The 25,354-nt window shown below is 33.3% G+C and overlaps 1 protein-coding gene across 1 annotated transcript in view; it reads right to left on the bottom strand.

The window, feature by feature from the left end:
* Positions 1 to 25,354, bottom strand: part of CSMD1 (CUB and Sushi multiple domains 1) — a 1,002,456-nt gene that overhangs the window by 262,421 nt on the left and 714,681 nt on the right. Inside the window, exons 9-10 of the mRNA XM_085217921.1 lie at positions 23,690 to 23,814; positions 20,200 to 20,321 (exon numbers count right to left, since the gene is read on the bottom strand). Of these exons, the coding sequence (XP_085074047.1) occupies positions 20,200 to 20,321; positions 23,690 to 23,814 (247 nt within the window). The remainder of the gene's footprint in view (positions 1 to 20,199; positions 20,322 to 23,689; positions 23,815 to 25,354) is intronic.

The raw sequence follows: 25,354 nt of genomic DNA, 5'->3' as shown, positions 1-25,354 counted from the left end.
CATTTTTTGAAATATGATGGAGTTGTTTAAACACAGCTGTAATGACCTTTTCAGTACTTTTTTTTTTTTTTTTTTTTAAGTAAGAAATAGCATTACTCTGTCTCTTCTCAGGAGCACATGAATGCAGAATATCTTTTAGATAATGGGAATTTATTATAAATATAATTCACTGGAAATTCTTTTTGAAAAAAATGTAACCAGGTATCAGTTAGTTCAGCCACCAATCAAAAGAATTAAGAATTGTTGGAACATAAAACATTAAAAAAATGCTTAAACTACAACATTATTAAATAACATGTGAGGAATTTTCCGAAATTTTAGGTATTCACAGTTAAGATCTTGCCAAGCCATTTAACGGATTCCCTATAGCCACTGGGCTACTCACACAGAATATCTGCTCTACTTACTGCCCCATATGTCAGGAACTAAAGTGGAATCCTAACCATCAAATGCCTCTGCATACAACATAGTGGTGTTTTAATTAGAACCTGATTCCAATCCTCTATAACTATTGTTTTTGTTAGCACAATCCACTAAAGAGCATAAAACTGACACACTTGTTTCCACATTACATGTTGTCCATAGTTGCCTTTCTACTGCCTTTCCATCTCTACTACACACCTAAGAAGATAAATGCCCACAAAGGTGGTTTTTTTTTGGCATTTCATTTCTTTTAATTACTGACCCTATAATCCAAAGGAATTATTTTATTACTAAGAAATCATAACACTGTTTGTTCAGAAGATGCCAACATGCTTTATAAAGGAAAGTATTCCTTATTACTCCAATTAAAGTATAAATACAGAGTCAATAAAATAAACTGCCAAAGATAATTGAATATACTGAGAAATAATAGGATTTAGATTCCAAATCCAGATCTCTGTTCATTAGCCAACACTATCTTCCTTGAAATGGCAGAGAATTGGCCTGAACAGCCAAGTTTGTTTCTGGCGAGGCTCAGTTTGTTTGCTTCTTTACTCACTTAAGCTCAGCTAAGAGCCCATATAATAAGCAATAGCCTTGCAGTTTCCAAAATGTACCTGGGAATCAATAAAAAGGAAAGACTGTCAATTAGAAAACACACAAAAATGAACCCAAGACTGAGGAGGAAAAAGCCCTGATCATGAACTCTCACCCAAGAAATCAGGGTGCAATAAGATCTAGCAATCTTCCCTCCCCAAGTCTTCATGAAAATTAGAATTGTCAACACTAGGATCCAGGAAAATACTGAAAGAATGAGTGTAATATTAAAATATAGTGGTAGAGACTAGAAAACACTTGTGGTTTTCCTTGTGCATGAAGTGTATTATTAAGTAGACTATTTTGATCTAAGTATATTATTCACCACAGGAATACATTTTTCAATAAATGTATTTCAATAAATTCATTTTTAATATTCTTTAAATTTTCCTTTGTAACATGCTCTGCTGTTATCTCAACTGGATCAAAAGCAATACTCTGTGTTAGATAAAAAATAGCAGCTAGAAATCTAGAAGAAGCAACTTAAAATCATAGGTTTTGTTTTCCATAATTTTAATTGTTCTATTTGTATGTCTTCCCGTTATCTGTAAGACTATCTATTAATGTAATAATCTTGAAATCTATCCTGCTGAACACGAACACCTGAAAAACATGGCCAAGTCCACACACTGTTTCTAGTAGTTCAAAGTTTGATGGGGTACTGTGGCCAGCACTCTTCTCTCTATTTATGCGTCCTAAGGAGAAGAAAAAATAAAACAATTCTCTCATACTCTTTTGATTAAAGGGACTTATGCATTCCCATCCATGACAGAGCTCACACGTTAGCAAAAGTGAGAACAGACCAACCAAACCAAAGACTTAATTATCGAAGTCCAAAAAATATGGAACTTCTCAGAGGTACTCTGATCTGTTTTTAGCTCCTAGCTATCAGATTGCAAGAACTACCACTCTGATATGAAAACCTATTTCTTCAGATTTTGTTCATGAAAGAGAATACATGGCTCCACATTACAGTATATCATTGCATTCATCTATTTCCATTACCCATTAGATTATTATTTCACTTTGGTATAGAATAATAATCAAGGGGCTACATTAAACAAAGTCAGTATGTCAATACAAACAGAAATAAATACTTCCAATTAACAAGAACAGACCTAACAAGAAGAAAAAAAGTTATTGAAATATTGTTGAACCACAATAACTGATTTCTTAGCCCCCTGTATTTGGTAAGTAAACATTTAGCTCAAGTGCTTTTCAGGGTGGTAATCCAGTCAAATTACATTTTTAATAGTACCTCTTCACTTGGATGAGTTGGATAGGTATATTATTTTAAATGCCATACAAAACATAAAATACAATCCATTTAGTGATTACTGTTAATGTGTTTTTAAGTGCTATTCTCAACTCTTAATTAAATCAATAATAAGCATCACTTATTAAACAATCACTTTGACATAATATCCTCTCAGAATAAGGTCCTGACAGTGCCTTGATATTCAGTTTTACTAATTTAAGATACTGATATTTTTTCAAAAAATACAATTCTGGTTTTAGTTTTGCTCTAAAAATGGCAATGAGCTTTTATTCTGCCTATAAAATTTTATTTCTTATTTATAGCGTTAAAAAAAAAAAAATGTACCGTATAGGGCATTTCTCTTAACACTTTGAAACATTAAAATTACATTTAATAAAAATACTTACTAATGTATTTGCATTAAAGTATATTCAATATTATTTTTGTGTGGATGATCACAGAAAACAAAGTACGTTCTCCCAAAAGCTATAAAAGTTACAGTGATAACAGCATATGCATTTTGAGCCTTGTTCAGCAATGTTTCATATACATAGCTTCAAATTACCACACAAAAGCTAACTATGTATTTAATGTTTTTTATAATAAATTACTACCTACCTCAGCTTTAACATCTAATCTCTCACATATGAATATATGTTCTTAAGTACTATGCCTATGATAAAAACTTCTATTGTCATACAGTAGTCATTAATATACTTATTTTCATCTTGTGCCATTCTCTAAAATTCACATTAAGAGAAAGTGGTAAATATGATTGACTTTAAGGACTACAGGCTTTCTTCTTATTTTATCTATATTGACTTCTACATCTATAAGCACTGAGTATTGTTGACCTATATTGACAAAAAGTTATATCAGAATCAGAGAAGAAAATTGCTGGTCACTGATCTAAAAATCATATGGCGATCTGCATAAACATGCAGATAACAGTGCACTGTAAGAACACATTGGGGCACAAGTCATTATTTGGATCTAATTCAAATTAAATATGGGTAAGCAGAAAAGACTCTCTGTTCACTTAGGCGTCATCTGTAATGAATATACAATGGGCAGAATCTATAAAAACTCCATTAAAATGTAAAAATAATAGTAGAAAAGGGTAGCTGCAGTTTTTTCTCTACAGTACTCTGTGACTTACTTATAAATCATAGTTTATACGGTACAAATAAATTACTGTTGGAAAGCTATTTTAATTTTATCTAATAGCAAAATGTTCCAAAAACAAAATATCAGAAAAAAAAATAAAAATAAAAATAACTGTACAGATAAACACTTTTATACAGATTTAAATAAGTTATCTTGTTTACAAAAGAATGTGCACTTTACGATTATTTTGTTGAAATCCTTAAAAATCACTTAAAATCACTTAAATCCTTAAAATCACTTCAAAATTATTAGTTAGTGATAGGACCAGAGGGAAAGGTTTCAAGCTATGGCAGGGGAGATTCAAGCTGGACATCAGGAAGTATTACTTTTCAGAAAGGGTGGTCAGGCACTGGAATGGACTGCCCAGGGAGGTGGTGGAGGGGTGTTCAAGGAAAGACTGGATGTTGTGTTGAGGGACATGGTTTAGTGGGAGCTATTGGTAATAGGTGAACGGTTGGACTGGATGATCTTTTAGGTCTTTTCCAACCTTGGTGATTCTATGATTCTATGAAAATTAGAGAATATAGGCTAGAAACCTCAAATCCAGTGTATTTAGACAGTCTTCAGACAACCTGGGCCAAGGAACAAGTGAAGCAGATATTAGAAGTTGGCTGATTGTGTTAATTTGACCGACTTGTCAGTGAAACATCTGCAAAAAGCTGGTATGGTGATTAGCGGTGATGACTATTCGCAATTTTATAGTTTTTATAACTTTATAACTACAGCCTTGTAGCTTTTACAATGAAGAATCATAAAATCATCTACAAATAACAATACTTGTAATACTGTAGTACCATTTTAATAGTAAAATATCCTGTTATCTCCTTATATAAAACAGATTTCATTCTTAGATCTGATGTGACCAGCTGTCAAATGGTCTCAGTATCTCAAACTTATGTCTCATTTAGTCATTAAACTGCTTTTCATCTTTCATATGTCTTAACAAATACATACTTGTACCCGTTAAGAAGCTAAATTTAAAATGGAGATAAATGTTGTTTTTTATATATTACGCACTGTATGCATAGACAAAACAGTAACACACACACAGGAACATGATCTATTGCATTTTTGAGAATAAAAGAAATTTTAACAAGAAAACAGCTACTAGCTACACCACATCTAATAGCAACAGATAGCAAATTTTGCTTTTCTGATGCGTTGATAACAAATTTCCTAGGCAAATATTATCTACTGCTGTCTATCAGGAAAACTGACTTATCGTAATAGACTTTCACTCATGTTTTCCTTGATGTTGCAAATACAAATCAACCGAAGTTCTACCATATTCAGCAGAAAATGTGAAGTCACATATTACTTTCAGGATTACTCTTTGGATTTACATTTTGTATACTTCCTTTGCACTTAGTGAAAGGCTTATTGTGGTCTTCCCTTTTGGTCCCTAAGACAGGGAACTATTTTATCTCTTTTGATACAGAATTTATCTATTTTAAAAACGCTTAGTATTAAAGAAGTGTTTGTATCATATCACAAATTACTGTTCTAAAATACCACCATTTCAAACAAAAATTTTGGCAATCTGTCTTATCAGATCTTAAGAGTTCTCTCTCCTCTTCCTGTACCTCCTACCTGTGCACTGTTCATGAAACTAAATTACTAGTACTACCAAGCATAAACAGCTGTTAGCAAATAAATCAGATAAGAAGACATTAGCTGGTTTAAATGATCAAAACATCATGATTTTATCTTTCTTTTATCTTTTGCATGTTAAGTCTAGCTGGAGCATTTGCCATTCCTTGTTTCAGTGACAATGCCCATCAGCTGTGAAGAGGTCTAGTTCTATCTAGTTCTACACAGAATAAGCTATTTAATAATTATGTAACTCTTTAATATTCAGAAAAAAAGACTGCTGGTGAAATTTGCTATTCTAACACATGCAAATATTTTTGAAAAATCAGATCCATCAGTTTTCACATCTATTTTTTATTACTACTCTAAATCATTATTGTTCCCTACACAGCACCCCTAATTTCCTGTTTTTCATGACAGCTTCCTTGAGAAGAGTTATATTTTTTTTTAAAGCAAAGTTGATGTTAAATATTTTGAATTTAATGTCATGCTGCATATATAGATGGAGACTATATTCTATAATTATGCAAGCAATCCAGTTAAAGTTCAAGCTTTCTTTAGAATTTCATCTGTAGCACTGAAGTGCTTCAAACAATAGGCAGACAACTAAAAAATTAGGCCGGTGTCAGAAAATACCTGTTGTCTTGACAAAGAATATCATTACAGAGAGGAGACAGTGAAAGTCACTGCATAATCGTCATGGCCACAGTCCAGGGCAATCCTAAAAACATGCTTAATGTTGCTTAAAAATCAGAGAAATTATATCTTTCTTAAATTCACACTGTAAGGAAGTTTACATCACGAGTCACATTTCAACTTGAGCAAGAGGATTTACAGAAGGCAGAAAATGTATCCTTACCATGATATTTCTGGTACAGTACAAATTATAGAAAGATAAAGAAATAACTTGTTGAGAATTAAGTTGTATACTAAGCAACCTGTAAGAAACAGATCTATTTCTTTTTTTTTTTTCCCAAGAATAATTCTATCTCCGTTCCCTTTTATTTGCAAGAATTTCATTAACCATTCTGAAGGAAAACTCAGCTGAAAAATATATATTTGGATTATATGTCTCAATCTCAAGTATCTCTATTAGCTGCTAACCTCATATTTTGTTTCTTTCCTTACTTCTAATCTACATCCATATTCAAGCTACAGCAGCTCCATGAAACTCTTCCTTAACAAATAGCTGGTGACAGGTCTCGGCTACCACCCTGCAAATAATAGCTGCGGGATCATGCTACTAAGCATCTGCTTTACAAGCTTCTATGATTTTGCAGTTTGATGAATGTGTGGATGTCACACTAGCTGCCAGAATGACAGTCATCGGGAATACAGAGGTGTGCCAAGGTCACAGTAGCTCTGGCAGTGAGCTGACAATCTACAGCAGAAGTGTACAAGAAACTCACAGCAAGTCTTTGTTGCTAGTGCTTTGAATAAATCTTAGTGTAAGAATGACTGACTGTTCCTCTAAGATCTTATATTATTGGATCTCAACGAGTAGGATCATTTTTGAAGCATTCCGTTCTGTGAAAATAAAATAATTCTCTTCACATCAAGCGTGAAGAAGTGCGATCCTCAAGAGGTACATTGAAACCTCACGGCGACAATTCAAAAATACAATATAGGAAGGATTTGACACAGTCTGATAGATAAGTAAAACAACCAGAAACAATCTACGTCAAAAACAGCTGAGAATCCAGGATCTTTAAATACTTTAGAAAGGTTGTAAAATATAATCCCTTAATATGAATATTCTTCCTCTCCCACGACAACTTCCATATACATTCCATGAATTAACTGAATCTTAACTATATACATAGCTATCAGAATGGTATGTGCAAAGAAGATGAGTTAGGCTCTTTTCTGCAGTTCACAGTGCCAATAAATGAGCAAAAGAGACAGTGAGCACAAACTAGAACACATAATGTTCTGTCTGAGCACACTTCTTTACTAGCCACACTTCTGTGCTGTGCAGGTGACAGAGCATTGCCACAGGCTCCCCAGAGGCTGTGGAGTCTCCTCCTTGGAGATCTTCAAAAGCTGCCTGGACATAGTGCTGGGCACCCTGCTCTGGGTGTCCCTGCTTGAGATGGGTTAGGCCAGATGGGTCCAGATGTCTCTGCCAACTTCAATCACTTCGTGATTCTGTGACTCAGGCAGTGAGAAGAAAATCGAAAAGCATTCTCTGATATCTTGTGCATTATGTAGTGGAGCCAAAGAAAGCATAACTTGTCTGCTGAAGAAATTTTAGAAAAGACTGAGAGAAGATGCTTCTAAATTCTCTGAGTTTTACAAACCATAATGAATGCTTAAGTGAATCCTCAACAGACAGACTGAGCTTTATGGTTGTGATCATATGGGGCATAAATCAGAATTAAAACTAGTAAACTAAACTAGTAATTAAAACAGGTTTAAATCCGTTCAAGGAAGAAAAGCTGTCACTGATATAAAAAACAAAACAAAACAAAACAACAACAACAAAAAAACAGACGTTTCTTTTATGACTTAGAATGGAGTGACAATTGACTTCTGCGTGCCTGGATGTGAGGCATCACCTAAAAAAAGTCACTATACAAATTTCTGCTTTTGTGATGCACAAAAAGTGTTTTCCTGAAATAAGTGAGTGCCTAAGTCAAGCCAACTGGACTTTTAAAATAGAACTCAGAAAAATACTGATCATATAGTGGCATGAAGCAAGAAATTATTTGCACCACAAATCAAATAACTCCAGCACAGACATCTTACACTATTTCTCTTCAATATGTTATCCCATATGATTATGAATGGAAAGAAAGACAGTCAGAGAGTAAGAGAAAGAGGTCTACAGAGCAACTGCAACTGTCTATTGAAAGTTTCAATACAATCTAGGAAAATAATAATTCGTAAATCCAGGAATTCAGAGTTGGCCAAAGTAAGAGCTATTACTATAGAACAGAATTAGCAGATAGTGACAGTATAACTGGAAGAATGGAATGATCAGTAGAGTGCAAAATATTGTTAACGACAGAGATCTTCAAAGCAGTAAAGACAAAGGTCTACTGTGAAAAAAACTTGTAGCACAGACTAACTGGAAGTTGAAATTTGATGCACTGAATGATGCACAAGACAAAAAAAAAAAAAAAAAAGAGCAGTGAATTGATAAATAAGGGTAACAATTTGGTGTTATGAAAAATAAACATGAGCTGTCAGTAAGATTGTGTGAAACTTTAAAAAATGTGCATAAGCTTGATATTGACTAAAAGCTCAATGTTTGCTTTCATACCATAAAAAAGGTATTTTTATAAACGGAGCTTAATAAAGGAGATTAATTTTGCTTATACTATTAATCATTTAAACAGAAAAATGCAACGTTCTTTTGCAATAAAAAACTAGTTAATACTAACAACTACACACATTTGAGACTATCCTAATGTTGTTCATTCTAAACATGCATTTCAATGTCATTTCTGAATAACTTTACTCTCTTTATCACTATCAGTGTCTATTTCATAGTCATTTTTATTAGCTAAATAAAAAAAATGCTTACATTACATTCATATATATACTGAGCCTCCATAAAAAAGTTATAGCTATGTTTAAAGAGTTAGATTTTTTCTAATGACTCCAATTAAGGTTTTAATAGCATATTAATTCCTTTAGGATTGTCCACAGTTATTTAGTATGAAATATATGTTTGAATCCGGTGATGATCTGGTACCTGCACAAAAGACTATTTCTGTCATTTTGATACTAATGCTCAAGATTCTTCATTTAACCTACACACTTTTCAAAGAAAAATACAATATATATCACAGAGAAAAGTCTGTGAAATAATAGTGTAAAACAATTATTATTTTCCCAATATATTCAGTACAATCTAGAAGATCACAGTGCAAGCATCTTTTTTTTCTATTACTACTAACTGTCCATTGCTATAAAACATTGTTTAGAAAAGCTACTGCCAAAACATTTGTTGCAGAATTTTCTCTTTTCTCTATTCTTTTCAGAATAGAGATTCTCTCTTTTTATTATTTTTTTTTTTCATTCTGTGATTCCAAAGATAATCTAAGATGTGAAGCAAGGGCAAACATGAATATGTAGAAAGTCACAGGAAAAAAGCGTATGGTGATGAATTCTGCCCACTCTCATCAGAGACCTCTGGACTGTGACATTAGCATTTTCATATAGCACCAAAAATGTTGAATCTTTGATAGAGAATTCAATGTTCTGAATGTCAGTAACACTCCCTATCTTTTTTGTTTCTGATTCACTAAAATTGATTTAGTACATGAGCATACTGTTCTATAACTGTCAACAGGAGAATTCAGTGAATTACAAAACATATATTGATTGATCAGTTTTCTGTCAGACCAGATGCATGAAGGCATTAAAATCCAGCTTACAATCGTTCCCAGTTGCAGAAAGCAGGAACTTCAGATTTCAGAGTTCCTGAATGTAGAAGATATATTTTTGAAAATAACTGTAGGTTTTCTGACTTCTAAATAATGCAAAGTTAAACAGGGGAAAAAAAAAAAAAATCTGCATAATCCCACATTTTTAGCTTCTGAATTCCACAGAGCTCTATAAAGAAAAACATAAGACACAGAAAGAAAGAAACAGCCATAATGTCACTATCCTAATTGTTGAAAGCCATTATTAGATACTTACTTCTGCATATTTAATTTAAGTGTCTTATTTAAGAAGAAAAAGGAAAAGTATTTCTTGAAGGTGAACAGAATTAATTATGCATCAATCTGACATGTAGCTGTTCATGATAAAGCAATATGAGGAAACAATGTTATAAGGGTCAAAAATACGAGTCTTTGCTGCCAACATGATGAAAACCAAAGCTAGAGATAATAAATAAATATTTAAATTGTATGTCTAAATATTAGTCATGTCTACTAAAGCTGTCATATTTTTCTTAAGAAGAATCTGTATTTATTATGTCTTTTGGAAGAGCATTTAAACAATTCTATAATGTCTTTTTTAAGAAGAAAGGATCCTAAATACATTCTTAACTTTAAAAACTCATTTCTTAAGTGCATGAATGTGCAGCATACTGAAGTACAAATTCAAGAGGAAAACCAGCCCCTTGTGAGATATTTACCAGGTAAGCATCAGAATTCCTCTATAATATCACATTTTTATAGCTAAGTATTTTCTTAAAAGCATCCATAAAATACCTTTGTGGCACTTAATTCATGAAATAGTGTTTGTATAGTCAAATACCTTTAGAAATCAAAGTTAACATTGCATAGGGCTTAATTGAAAAGCTGTATATTCTTTAAAATGATCTAAAATCTGCTTTAATTAAAATGTCACAAAAAATAAAGTTGATAGTTCTTACACCTGTAAAAACAGAAATGAGTGGCTAGCAACAGAGAAATCTGTGAAATTCATATATTAATGTGTTAAATATTCTACACATTGAAGTCATTTGACTACTCAGATATTCATTTAGGTTCTAAGGGATCTGCAGAAGTCATCTAGTCCAACCCCACTCATAATTCCAGTTAGATTATAAATTTTAACTTAATTCAAATGGTTATGCTAAATTACTAAAAAATCTAGTGCTTTAATAAATTTATCAGCTCCCTCATAATTTTTCCATATTACTGTAAATCCAATTCACACATTTGATTTTGATTGACCTTATTAAAAGAACATGAATTGAAAATCATTTTGTTGAGAACGCTCTGTTAGAAACAGTTAAAATTACAAAGAAAAAAAGCTTATGTGGTCACAGAAGTTTATAAAAGAATTCTTCAATGAGTACCTTTGAAAGTGCTATCAAGAGACACTTAGCATACTAAAAAGGACTTTTAAAGTGACAAAAAGAAGCAAGAAAACATACAAAAACGACTAAAATGCATTTCTGAATCATCTGTATACTGTTCAAATTCAAAGCATTCCAGAGCAGAAATCAGATACACCTGCAATATCTGAATATTAAATAAATTTAGATGTTTACCCATTTCTGTTCAAAAGTGCTTTACATACATATCTCACTATAGTAAACACTGCTAGATTTGACTGGCAGTAAGGTGTTTGCTTCAGGCTTAACTGAATTGCTGTGCACCCTCCCCTGGTTATAACTGAAGCTTAAATCAGATAGTTCAGTAAGCTTCCTCAGAATTAAACATCTAGTGCTGAGATGGCTTATGGACATATATTCATGGTCTGGAAGACAGAGCAGGATCTATAGGGAATCTATGCCTTTCTACATTCACAAGTGGAGGCGAAACAGAAGTTTGAGAATCTCAAAAGACCCTTGAGATTACTCCGATAGGAAACAGCCTGTAGGCTGCCTGCACACATGTAATTGTACTTCATCAGTCTTGAAATGAGTCATGTATGGACAGTTCATTTTTTAAAAGTCACAACCAGGAGAACACATTTTTATTCTATGCAGTCAATCTCAAGCGCAAAAATTAGTCTCGTCTTTATTTGTACTTCTGTGGAATGAAGAAGTGGAAGTAAATATTTCTGTAGAGTGAGGTAGCTGTGGCTTTTGAGAAGCAAAATTATCATTTTGGAAACATAGTCCCACTGCTCACTTCAAGCAGAAGTTATTATCTTATGTACTTGATTTTTTTTTAACTTAATTAAATGTCTGTTAAAGAAAATAATGAATCTAGAACAAACACAGAATATGCTGTTAGATAAAAAATGATCAATATGTATTTTCCTTTTAGATAAGTTACTGATTCTAAAGAGGTAAATGGTTATACATATATTTGTAAGTATGTGTAATTCTATGTGTATAACTCTAAATGTGTAGTAGTATGCATGAAATACCTTCTTTTGAGAAGGTATTTTCTATGAGGAAAAAAACACAATGTAGACATCAAAATGTTTTAAAATATTTAAGATGCAATTAAAAAAAATGATGATTTAGGAAACTGTTAACTTGGCATTCTAATAATACAGACAGGTGTTAAGAATTAGATCAATTTTGTGAAAAATTGAATGAAAACTTGCACACTTTGCACAACTTTCTTCCTTGCCTTTGAAAAAAAACTAATAAATATCAAGAATATATTAATTACATTGCTTTTAATTTTGCAAGTAATTGTGAATAATAAACACCCTTTTGAACTACCTTATTGAGTGAGATTTGTATTTGAATTTTATGCAGAAAAAAAAAACCACAATCTTAAACTGGTCTTCTGAGCATTTGTTGCTTAGCCATGGAGCTGATTCCATCCTGTATGTACAAGGCTTGTGTAAATGTCAGCCTTCTTTGTGCACTGCAGTGGCTGTGTAAGAAGATTAAAAATGCATTCAGATCAAGGGTGCAACTCCAAAACAATCTCCAGGCATTTCCACCTCCTGTGCTCTAGTTAGCATCACAGTGAAATCTCAGAGCAGGTAAACTGTGTTCTTTTTGAATGTAACTAAGCTGGGAGGTGTTTTCCAGCTGGATTCAAATTAGAACTAGTCCACAGTAAAAATCCTGAAAATGCAGTTAGTACGAACCCCGAGCCCCCAGCACTAACTGATTTGCACTACAAAGCTGCTTTTGTTGCACTGCACTACTAATACTAATGTAAACACAGCCTAATTTATTCTCTGTGGACAACTGGAGGCAATACTTGGATTATGCCCTATCCCACTTTCTCTTATCTTCCCATCCTCCGAGATTATGCTGGGGCCCTGCAGACTCAAGTTTCTCCAAGATCTCCATGTGAACTCAGGAGGGGTAGCAGACTCTATGGTGTTTTCTCAGATCTAATTAAAATTAAACATTTAACTCATATCCTAGAAATTTTTTAATTTTGACTGAAGAAATAAATTACACTTTTTCTCTTCTGGAGTTGCATTTTGTTGCCACGTATTTATACTAATAAACATAATAAACAACTACGACGACTCTTGCTTAGACTATCTACTTCTGCAGTGAAGCTAAAGACCTACATAAAAGAAATTCTCTACTCAGTGAGTCTGTGAAGTCTATGACAAGAGGTTCTGTGCCTGTCAGAACAGAATGCCACAAGAGAACAGTAATGATTTTGATGAAGTTCTGAGAAAATTTACATTTTATATTTCCATGGCTTATATTTCATGTATGTTCTGCTATTTTCTTCTCTCCATTTTCATAGGAAATTTGAAATAAGAACTGATTAGGAATGTATGAAATCCTCGTTTTTCTCCTTGGGCAGAAATAAGAGTTTCTGCTATAGTGAATTGGTCTCCATTTTCACCTTTCACAGCAACCATAGCCACCTACACATTGTTCTTGCTGTGAAGCTTCCATTTACATATAACTTCAATTCTGAATGCTTTATGATGGTGCATAGGTGAGATCTTTGCTTATGGATATTTCAGAAGGATTAGTAAACAAATTATGTTCCAGTGTTGACTTATTTAAATGATTAAACCCTAAAATATTCTCAATATATTTTCTTTTGTCATAATGATGAAGATTATCACCTACAGGGAAGAGGAGGAAAATCATGCTGGGAAACCTCATTCTACTTACCTGCCATCTGGAAAGGAAGGGGATGATCATTCTAATAGGCAATTTCTTTCACTGAAAGGCATACCAGATTCAAAGGCATGATTTTTACTATTTAAATCATAAAATAATTGCATTGTTTTAGGCTGCTCTCCTTTTTGTCAGTGTCACAGATTGAAGAAGTGAAATGCCAGGAATAGAAGCATCTTCACCATCTCCCTTTCTCAAAGTAACCTGTCTTATTGCTCTCTTTCTGGGCACAAGCATCAGGTGAATTACTACAAGTTATTAAACCTTCTTTCTTTAATACAGGAGTTACTATTGTGGGAATCAAATGTTATTTCTGCATTAGAACAAGGTAAGATTTTTTTTTCATGGTCTCCACTGGCATAGTTCTTTCCAGGGGTCTTTCTACTTCACTGGGGAGGGTCTCTGATAGTTTTCATCACTTATCTTCTAGATGAACCTTCCCAAGAATGCATGCTCAGTATAAAGGTGAAGTAGTTTGCAGTCATAGAAATCAGATAAATGGACGAAGTTATAGGTACAAAGACTGTAGCTGCTGTCTGTCCAGCCTTCTGAAATACCTCTGAGCCTTACTAATATTTGATGCTGGACAGACAAGACCCAATTAATAGAAAATTTTAGGAGGAGAACTTAATTAGCAATATACATGTATACTTAGCAACAATTTATGTCTAGTCAGCGTGAATATATATGTAATATTTTGTCATACAAAAGGCAAGAATATCCTGCACGAGATTGATCAAACCAGAGAACAAGTCAAGGAAGCATCTGAAGAGGCATCAGGAAGGCCTGGCATCCTCCCCCTTCGCTGCTCTTTGTTTAACAAAGGAAGCGGCCTTTGGACAGAATGGAAGAAGCCTTGAAGGGAATCACTATATCAACATGATAAGGAAAGTACTAAGAAATCTTGGAAATGGCAGGCAACTGACTGGCACAAGATAGCACATGAATCAAGAAGTGTCACAGAATGTAATTAACAAATGCAAATCTTTGATAAGATTATGAATCTAGGGTACGCAGCCAATGGGAAAACAAGGGAGGGGGTAGACATGGAGAAAACAAGGTACAAAAGATGTACTATTTCATCCTTAGGTGTGCTCCTGTTTGCAGGACACCCGCCATCGCAATTGCAAATAAAATCTACTTTTATCAGAAATATCATCCTGACAAAATTATTTGGATATTTCCAACACTTTAGCTCTGGAATGGGATGGAAGGCATAAAGAGAAGAGCTTTGAGACTGGAAATGTTTATAAAGTGTATCTACTTAACCTCTTAAAAAATTTACAACTGGTTATCAGCAAGAGACTGTTCCACACTGTTATCCTCTAGAGAACAAAACTTTATAGTTTCATGATTTCAACACTGATTAAACTGTAAATATTAACATGTAGAGAGTAGAGAATTGTACTTATTATCAACTCAAGCAGATTCCCTAATGGTAACTTAAAATTTTACTTTCTTAATTGTGTTCTTAAATCATATTCCTGGAGGCTGACCAATTTATTTTATTTTATTAATCAGAAAGGCAATACTTCCTCTTGATAAGTGTGAAGGCACAATTAACTGAAAAAGGTATCTGGTCATATTCATTCAAACTATTTCATTCTCGTTCACTTCTTGTTTCAAAGGATTAAGTCTGGATACAAAGACTACCTATCTGCCTAGTGTGCTGTTATATAGCTTATCACTGGTGAGCCTATCTTTACCCTTTCCCCCTTCATTTCTAGTTTAAAGCCCAATCAATCAGCTCTGCTAATTGCTGCACAAAAGCCCCTTACATCTGAAATGCATCTCATCAGAAACCAGCAGGCCTCAAGATTAAAAAATCCAAAATTCTGCTAGCTATACCAGCCTTGGAGCCACATCAGCTGGGTCTGGACAGAATGATCTTACAGGTCTTTTCCAACTTTAATGATTCTATGTCCCTGATTCCTTAACCAATCATCAAAAGCCCTGAAGTCCTCTTTGACTGCCTTTGTACTTTTCTTTCTACTTCAACACTGCTGACATGAAAAAATAATAATGCTTAATAAGCAGAGGTCAATATAAGGCTAATGAGTTTTCTAGTAATATCTCTTACCTGAGCATCAGGAAGGCAGCAGATATCCCTATGGGGTGGATCTTCTTGGCACACTAGGCTTTTTGTTCCCCTCAGAGGGGAGTCATCTATGACAATAATCCTTCTGTTTTTCTTGATGAAGGTAGTTGTGATACAGGCAGTAAGCTGACTAGCCCTAGGTACCCCTACAATCTAGGTGGACCATTATTGACATCATCATTTGCCTGTCCATTAAGTTCTAAACCCTCATGTCTGTGAATATGGGCACCTGGGAAGGTGAGGTGAGGCAGGAAGAGAAGGCGTTTGCCTGCAAATCTAGGATAAAACCCGCTTCCATTCCTCTCTGTCTCTTAGGTTCCCTTCTTCAGCCTGGTTCCCCCTTCTCAAACTCCCTGATGCTCCTCAGCCTGCCCATCTGTTCCTGAATCTCTGTCCCCAGGTTGAGCAGTTCTTTTACCCAAATGTACTTCCCACAGGTGTGCTCACTGCTGCCACCAAACACTGACAGAAAACTTGGTCTTAGCCTGCAGCCCGAGACTTCAATTGCCACACATTCCCTCAGAAGCTCTATCTGGGTAGCTGTGTCAGTTCCTGCAGCACAGAGACCCAGAGAGCTCCTTGTGAGTGGTTATAACAAACTTAATATCTGTGCATCTTAACATACATGTGATGATTTGGTCCTCCATTTACTGTTCTCCCCAATGTCTTGTAATATGAAACTCTTATTTAGTAATATGCCATGGTGGGTTAATTAAATGAAATCCTGGCAGTAATTTACTATATGAATACCAGGAAGCTTCTATCTGCAGCCAAATTTGATGCCAAATACCACATCTAGTATCACTGAAAAAAAAAAGACTGAAAAGTATCATAATAATTTTCAGAAAATACTACTATACTTTAAAAAAATCTGATTATTTTTTCTACATGTATACTTGACTATACAGTCTTTGACTCTCTTAGGAAAACCCTATTATTTACCTGTAAATGGTCAGCTGGCATTTTCTCAGAATAAACTGTACTCAGGAAAAGATCAGTGAGCATCATGCACAAGGGATTTTGACAATTTGCATAATTGACATTTGCATAATAAATGAATGTGCTACTGTGAAGTAACACAGTACTATACGTGCATAAATTAGTCTGTAGCACTTGTCTCCTTGTGCAGTAAATGTGAGCTGCACCAGGTCTATACAAATAATTTCTACAGAATCTATGATAAATCTGAGGGATAGTATTATTTGATGAGACTGCAGTAACGAATATTTAAGTAGTACTATTTATAAAATATGAGGAAATTCTGAAATTATGACATATGTTTTTTATTTTGGAGAGAAAAAAAAATCAGGATTACCATGTTCCATCCTAATGAAGATTATATTCGTGTTTTATTGCAAGAAAGGCCACTGATCTATATTGCAAGAGTTGTAAAGTATTTGAGATTCTGAGCCTTAGCTTCCTAACAATTCTGGGAATCTTAGCTGTCTTTAACTGAAACTTAAGATGCATCTAAAATAATTTTCTAAATGGAAAACTAAATGTAAAGGTATTATTTTTGACAAGAAAAGGCTGTGCAGAACATACATATGCATACACTGTAGCAATTTCATTTCATTTATATTCATGCTAAATTAATACAATGTATTATAATCCTCCATAAAATCCTACTAATGTAAAAAAAAAAAAATCAAACTGCTATAAGCTCAAATGTGTTAGTAGCACAGGATGAGCAGTGATATAACTAAGTCAGACAAATGTCATCCTTTCATCAATGCACTTTCTAGAAAAATCTAGTTAATAATTTAAAAGGAATTGCAGTTAGATTATATCAAGCCAACTTAATTCTATCTGTCAGTCCTCTTCAAAATAATCCTTTCCTATGTCTGTGGTGTAAGTCTACCATACAAATATAAGGCAGAAACACTAAAAAAAAAAAAAAAAGAAATAGTAATAACTTCTTGAGGAAATAGTAATAACTCTTTGAAAAACATCCTAGAAATAAGAAATAATATCATTATGACACGTTTTCTACTGGTATGACTTGCAGTGGCACCAACAACTGTGCATATTTAAGTATGACAAAAAAGAAGTTTTAATACGTTTTAAAAGACAAAAAAGAGCATAAAAAAAATTTGTGCTTTCATTACGTATCCCCAGTCAGAAAAATACTATATTAAACTATGAATCCTTGCTGAAAAAGACCACAGAACTTTAACATCTTATAGACACTACAGCTGAAAATCAGAGCCATTACATCTAGAAATATTATCACCGAATACAGAAAGCAGCAGGAGATCCAAGACAGTAAGTGTTACAGAAACAAAACAATAAACAAAATGCACAGCCTGGAGAACGAACTGAAACAATAAGAAACAGAATTATGCTTACAACATACTGAAAACACTATACTAATAGCAAGAGAAATATTATGGTAACAGATCAGTAAGACCTCAGAAGAAAATTCCAAAGAAACTGTTTCTAAAAGTTGATAAATTGCATAATCATAGAATAATTAAAACAATGTAGAGTTACTAATAATCCGTATAACTTACAGCATGTACTTTTCAAAGAGTGAGAAGAATACCACAAAGTCGTATTTGCAAATATTACAGCTCTAATAAATGGCTTAGTAAGATGCTAAGAGCAGTTGCTACAGCGAGACCCAAAGGAAACAAAGTGTAAGGAAGGAAAAAAAATCAAGTCTTCAAAATAAGCAGAGCATTAACAGAAATGCTTTTGAACAGGAAAAGAATGAAACAACTTAAAATTTTGTTAGAAAAATATCTAGCTAATAATGATTTTCACATGGTTGGTTAAAAACCTGTAATCATACTACTGTCCTCACAGGAAGTAGAAAATCAGTTTTAATTTTCAGTTAACAATAACCAGCAACAAAATGTGACATTTGTAAAATGTAATGAATTAATTTTAAAATATGTATTAAAATATGTCAGTATATTATGTTTTACTCTTTTGTGGAAGTACACCTCAAATAAGTTACATTCTTTGCACTACATTAAATGTAACGCTAAAAGGAAATACTATCTTATCTTGTAAAATGCGATATATAAACTAACTAGAGGAAAAGATTAATTCATTCCTAGAGTAAGCCAAAAGTAATTTTAAATACACAATAAAATGTTACAATCTGCCTACACTCTTGGAAAACAGAGTGAAAAGTGAAGTATGGATACTAAGCAGTATCGTATTTTCAAGTCTAAAGGGCAAAATAGTTGGCTCCTCAGTTTAAGTTCAAAATCAAGTCTTCAGTACATAGTTCACTTTTCAAGAAGTCTGTCATTTGTAACTCCCACAAAAGTCAGGGATTAAAATCTGCCCAACTTCTCTCAGAAGAAAAATAAATTTCATTTGAGTCAAATTAACTATGAAGTAAAAGCACTTTCCTTCCTATCTTTTATCCTAAGAGACATATGCTAACTTTGTATTTAGTTATTTGGGGATAGAAATCTCAGTACCGGATTTGATCCATATTGATAAAGGTGATGTAGAGGCCATGTGAAAAAAAATTAAGAATGCTGTATGTCTTCAACATGTCTGATTCAAAGATTTCACATTCCCATTCATGATTCTAAAGCCAATAAATGCAAGAGCTGCATAGAGTGAGGAAAATTTTTTTCCTGTTTCATTGCTACACAAACCAAGACTAATAACAGACACTTCATTCCCTATTACCCATCATATCTGATAAACAGTTTGATAATAAAAGTCCTGAAGCTTCACATATTGTTTCCCACTGTTGTAAAAATCAACTTCTCCATTAGCTTTTTCCTAGCTTCTACAAAACTAGATTAAATTGTATGGACTTCTTTCTCAGTGAAAGCATCAAACCTTTTATTAATTCCTCTTCATTTCAAATGTAACATAAGAATTATCACTCGTGTGCTCTTCCTACACCATATGGATGAACTACCAACCTGTCCACAGAATACTACTGTAGAGTATCTTTTCAAGTCTATCAAATAGAGCAACAAATTTATCCACACCAATCTTACTGACTCTATTCTACTAAAACCATAAATCCATTGAGATATATTTTATAGAATGAGTAGAACATGCAAAATAACAAATCTTAGCCTACTATGCACCTACTACACAAGTCTGAGCCTCCACAGTTTATATAACGTACAGTTCAATAAATACTGCTACCCTGTACCAATTTTTTGCCTGTTTTTCATAATACATAGCTTGGTACATTCTAATGTAATAATAATATTAAATTAAAATATTGCTACTATTTTATGCATAATTATTTATATCCTATACTCAGAACTTATTCTTGGGAAACAGTGGCTTGAAAAAAGAAATTAGGCATGTTAGTAAAATGGTTAACACTAGACAATGTAATAAGATATATGCTACTCTTTATGATTAGATTGAATGACATATAAGTATCAAGAAACAACTTGAAAAATCTTCAGTTGATTCATTTAGAAATATGTGATTTTGAATATGATCTTATGAATTTCACTTAAAAATATATAATTTGGAAACTGTAACTGTGACTTATTATTCCAAGTGGACATTTTCACAGATATTAATGAATTATTATTATTATTATTATTATTTTTTTCAAAATTCTAGAGTTTAAATTAAGACAGAGAAAAAGCATACCTTTTCTGGATCTATTGTTGTAATGACCCACACACAGTGTGCATTGTCTTCATATTGAACTGGATAATTTGGTGATGTAATAATTCCACTTGGTCCACGTAAATTAGAACCACATGTTCTAGCTAAAATAACAAACAGCAAATAAGATTATTTTTGACAAACTGCTTTATTTAAACTAAATTTCATAAAACTGTCATATCATTAATTAAAACTTGCTGCAAAAGAATTACTAAATTGAAGCATAATATCTGAAGATGTTCAGTCCTGCCAAAGAATAAATAAATAAATAAATAAATAGAGGAATTCACATTTCTTTATTCCCAGTTTAGGTAAATGAACTTCAATTAACATATAAATATTCTGTTTAGAATGAATCAAACAGCGAGTATTGAACCTCTCTCAGGAGAGGAGGTTGGAGGGAGTCTTTTGCGTAGATTGTATTTATGTGAAAGTGCCACATACTTTCCTTAGTAAGTTCTCTGCAGTTGTGGAAAGCCTAGACAGTGTGCAGATCTATATAACAATATATCCTTACCCCAACTTGAAAATCTGTGGTGTCTTAGCTCTTTACAGTAGAGCAAACAAAATTAGGAAGAAATAGAAAATAGTTTTGGGCAGTAGACTTTTTATAAAGCATGGTATAAACCGACATATTTCCTCAGAGTCATATTCATCAAAATAATTCTGAAAATAAACTTTATGAATTAAGTTACTTTCCAAACAGCATTAAGGACAGATTTTCTAAAATATTTTTAAAAAATTTAGAAAATCAAATATCACAAGTTATTAAAAAAAAAAAAAACAAACACAGAAAACTTACATTAGCATTGAAATCAATCAGAGATACATAACCCAGAGCACTTCAAAATTAAACTATCTTGTTTTTGGCACTACAGGACTTTGGTAACAGGCTAGAACATGAAATTTCTAATACTTTGTTAGGTACTGTATATTTTCAAATACCTGAATTCCAGAACTTACCTGTATTAACATTTGAGGTAATTTAGACTACATTCCTTAAAAAATGGTAATTCTTTTTCCTCGGTAATGGATAAATGTATCTATCCTAGCAGTTCAGAAAATTCTACTTTTCATCTTTCTCTGTGCCTGCCTCCACTACGAAAAAGTGTATTTCCTTACCTCACTACTGGGAGAAATTATGAGCCGGATCTAATACAATATTGGAAGTGTAACTTGTATAAATACAAAATAACAAAAATAAAGGAAACTCTACCAATTCTATTAAAGCATCATTGAGTATTACTAACCAGTTTGTTGTGCTTTGTGCAACAAACAAAAACAGCAAAAAGCTAATTGCATTTAAGTATGTGTAGCAATTGGACAGATCAATACAATGGGAAAGGCGTTACAACAAAGGTGTGATGACAGAAGGACCAACACAATAGAAAGGTGCTATAAAGAAAAATATTATTTGTATCAGAAGTTTCTAGGTTCACAGAGGAAAGCTGCACTGAGGAAGGATTTCTTTCTGGAGATCATTCCCCAGTGCCAGTCAGCCCTTAAACAAGAAAGAGTATGAAAAAAATAGTTTACAGACAGATGAAATAGATCTTGTTATGAGATAAATCATATCAAACATTTGCAGAGATTATTGTATCTTCTGTAGCAGAATCATAAGGTAATCCCCATCTGAAGACTGACCAAGGAATGATGAGCCCTATCAGAAGTTCTATATGGTGGAAGCTTTGCTGTTGTTGTTGCTAGTGTGTTTATTTGTTTGCTTGCTTGTCTACAATTACATGAGTTTAATGTGACTGATATTATAGTTTTTTCATTCTTGAACAAGAAGTTCAGGGCAACTCTACTCCTTCTGCAGTCATTTGCTGTCCTGATAACTATCTATATGGGGCTGCTGAATCACAGCCTGAACCTCTGATTGATCACCTGAGGCAAGCAATGAGTCAGCCACGGGAGCACAAGTGAAGGCAAATCACCTGTACTGCAGGAAGGGGTGGAGCCTGGCTCCACCTCTCCTAGACCCATTTAAGAACTGACTGCCAGTGGGGAAGGATCTCTCTGGAGATCTGCTCCATTGGAGTTTGTCTTGTGAGCCCAGGATATGGTGAGTGACTTTCTCTCATTACTCCAATATAAATTATATTAGCCAAGCTCCTGGATATGTATATATACCATCTGTATATCCATTGATTATGCACTATCATTCAGCATAAGATTTTGTGAAGTACAAGAAATACTACTTCATGGCGGCAAATAAAATATATCAAACATTTCGTATTTGTTTGTTTGTTTTGTTTTTTTTTATTAGTGGTGCCAGTTATCTCTAAATTATCTCTAAATTTTCTGATGCTGAGAACATAAAACAAGCAAATTATCAGGGTTAGGACTTTCCTTAACATGTACGCTCCAATTGTGTGATCCAAGTTAATATTTCTACTAAGAAACAGTAAAAGTTACATACAAACAAAAATAACTGTTATTATTCCTAATTACCTCTTTTCTGGATTATTTTGACAGCATTTGCATCCTTTTTTCCTGTTTTATTACAGACAATAGATTAAAATAGGAAAAAAGAAACGCACAACTAGAAAAACAAATAGAAAGCCTCCCTACTAACAAAATAGTGAGGGTGTGGAGAACTTGGAAGTCAGAAAAAAAAAAAAACAGAAAAAAGAATTTACACATAAGGTTGTCAACGGTTTACGAGCTGGATCAGCCCAGTTCCATGACTAGTGGGGTGGAGGGATTTTGCTAAATCTGCGCCTCTGGAAAAGGGAAACAGGGGACCCCAAAATAATTAAAAACGGCGTCAACGATCTGAGGAGAAACAAATTAATTTACTAATTGCAAAATACCACACTATAATACAATATAATTAGAATTGAAGCTAATAAATCAAATATAATGAGAGAGAGAATGTCCGAAAGGTAGATAGGCTTCACTGTAACACTGAGGTGAGAAGCTCAGTCCAGTTGAGCAGCAGGGAGAAGAAGAGCACATCAGGTGACCTTGCCAGGAGCTATATCTTCTCTCTGGTTGCAAAGCCCCCTAGGGAATATAGTAGTTCTTCTTTTCCAGACAGGTACCCAGAACTTGAGCATTAACACTTTAAGTCCCAGTGCACTACATGATATTACGATGTGGAATACCGAAAACCAAAAATCATAAAACCATGACAAAGGCAAACTTCTTTAGTATCTGGGACCAAAAGGAAAACCAAATGACTGTGAAGTTCTCATATTCAGGACTTCAATTAGAAAACTGTAACCTAAACCTAGCTGATTAAACTGACCTAGTTCTACTTAGAATGTTTTATATGACAAAAAGAAGATAAAAGGACATTTAATTTTGGATATATATGATTTTATATATGTGTGTGTAATTATATATATATATATATATACACATACAATTTGTGCTTTCTTTCAAACATCATTCCATTGCATTTCTAAACAGAAATGAAGAATTACCCTTCCAAACTTCAGCAAAAATTCCCAAGAATAATTCCTACCTCGGCAAATTGGTCTGTGGTCACTCCAGGCAGCCAGTGTATCTGTCACTCTCTGACAAGTGATGCTCTTAGAACCTTGCAGCACATAGTTATCTTCACAGGAAAACTGCACACTTGCACCCACCCTAAGAAAAAATGGGAGGAAAAATGAAATAATTACAATATATTTTAAATAACAAACACACACAAAAGAAATATATCACAGTTTTTCCAGGTCCAAACAAAGAAATTAGGATGGGAAATTTTACTTCATCATTACTACCTACATAAAAAGCTATCCTAAATTATTTAGAACAAGTATACCATGTTCACTTTGTCCACTGTTTTAGGAAATAATATCAGGAATATAATGCAATTGTGATATTAATTTGCATGCTTTTATTAATGATTTCAAAGTAAGCATCAAAAATATGTAATCAGTGTTCATTCAGATAAGATTTATTCCATAAATAATTTCAGCTTCACATTTTCTGACATCCTAAGCAGTTAAATAGAAGCATTTGTCAATATGTACTACAAATAAATATTTATTTCATTCAATTCCTTATTTTGCTGAAATGTCCTACTAAAAACTGTGCAAAAAGCTAACTTTTATTAGGATTGTAGTACTGCTGCTACACTAGCAACTTTTAAATATTGTAACTTTTTTTCTACGGATTTTTTTTTTTTTAAGAATGCTGACCAATATTTATGAGTGTTTATAAACTAGATCTAATTGCTTTGTGTCAGAGAGCTTTCCAAAAGAGAACTGAACTTTTTGCTTCCATAAATTTCTTTCTGCCTCAAAGCATTTCAATTATTTGTGACATTCTTTGTTCCCAACCATAAACAACCAATTCTGCTAACAGCTTTCTTGCTCTTGAAAATTCTTATTTGTTTATTTCACGTTGTGAATCAAGGTGTCTTGATAAAACAGATTTCTCACTGTGAGAGAGTCACTGAGTCCTATACACCAGGGGATTGCAGGACAGCAATCAGAAAGCTCAGCAGCTAAAATTGTATTCTGGAGAAAAGTTAATATAATCTCATTCACTAGCATTCAGCCTGTTTCCACCCTTCAAGTATTCTGTTTTCTAGAAGACACCCCAAAGATAAATTTGATGGCTTATTATGAGGTGCTGCTATACTTCCTTCACATAACTTTAATTGGATCTTTCTTTTTATTTATATTTTAAAATTTGAATGAGATGCTACAAATCTAGGAAAACTTTAAAAAACAATTTTGCTAATATTTGGTTCTTGAGCTTTTAGGTGTGGAAGAAATTCAAGGGTGGGGAGCATATTGACTTCTTCCTTCAGTAGTTAATATGAAATGCACTAAATTCTTTGACTAGAAAAACTTTCTAAAAGTTATTTTTACATTTGCCATAGTCTGCTTTCCTTCAGAACATTCTTAAAGAATCTTAGAATCTTAGAAATCTTTAGAATATCTTTAGAAAAAAAAAGATATTTCAAATACATACCTTAAATTAACAAGCATAAGGATAAACATTCATTAATAAGAAATAAAGAGAAACATAAAATTTTACTAGTTTCATATATACACTTATGATGACTCTATTTGTTTTACTATTTATAGAGCATGCATATATTTTCTCTGAGGTCTGGAAATATGAAAATGTAATATTTTTATACAGCGGATATCATCTTTTGAAATGTTTGAGC

The sequence above is a fragment of the Meleagris gallopavo genome, chromosome 2 (genome assembly GCF_905368555.1).
Source record: "Meleagris gallopavo chromosome 2, MGAL_WU_HG_1.1, whole genome shotgun sequence".
Classification (NCBI taxonomy): Eukaryota; Metazoa; Chordata; class Aves; order Galliformes; family Phasianidae; genus Meleagris; species Meleagris gallopavo.
Note: the sequence above shows the minus strand (reverse complement) of the source record. Positions and strands in the feature narration are given on the sequence as shown.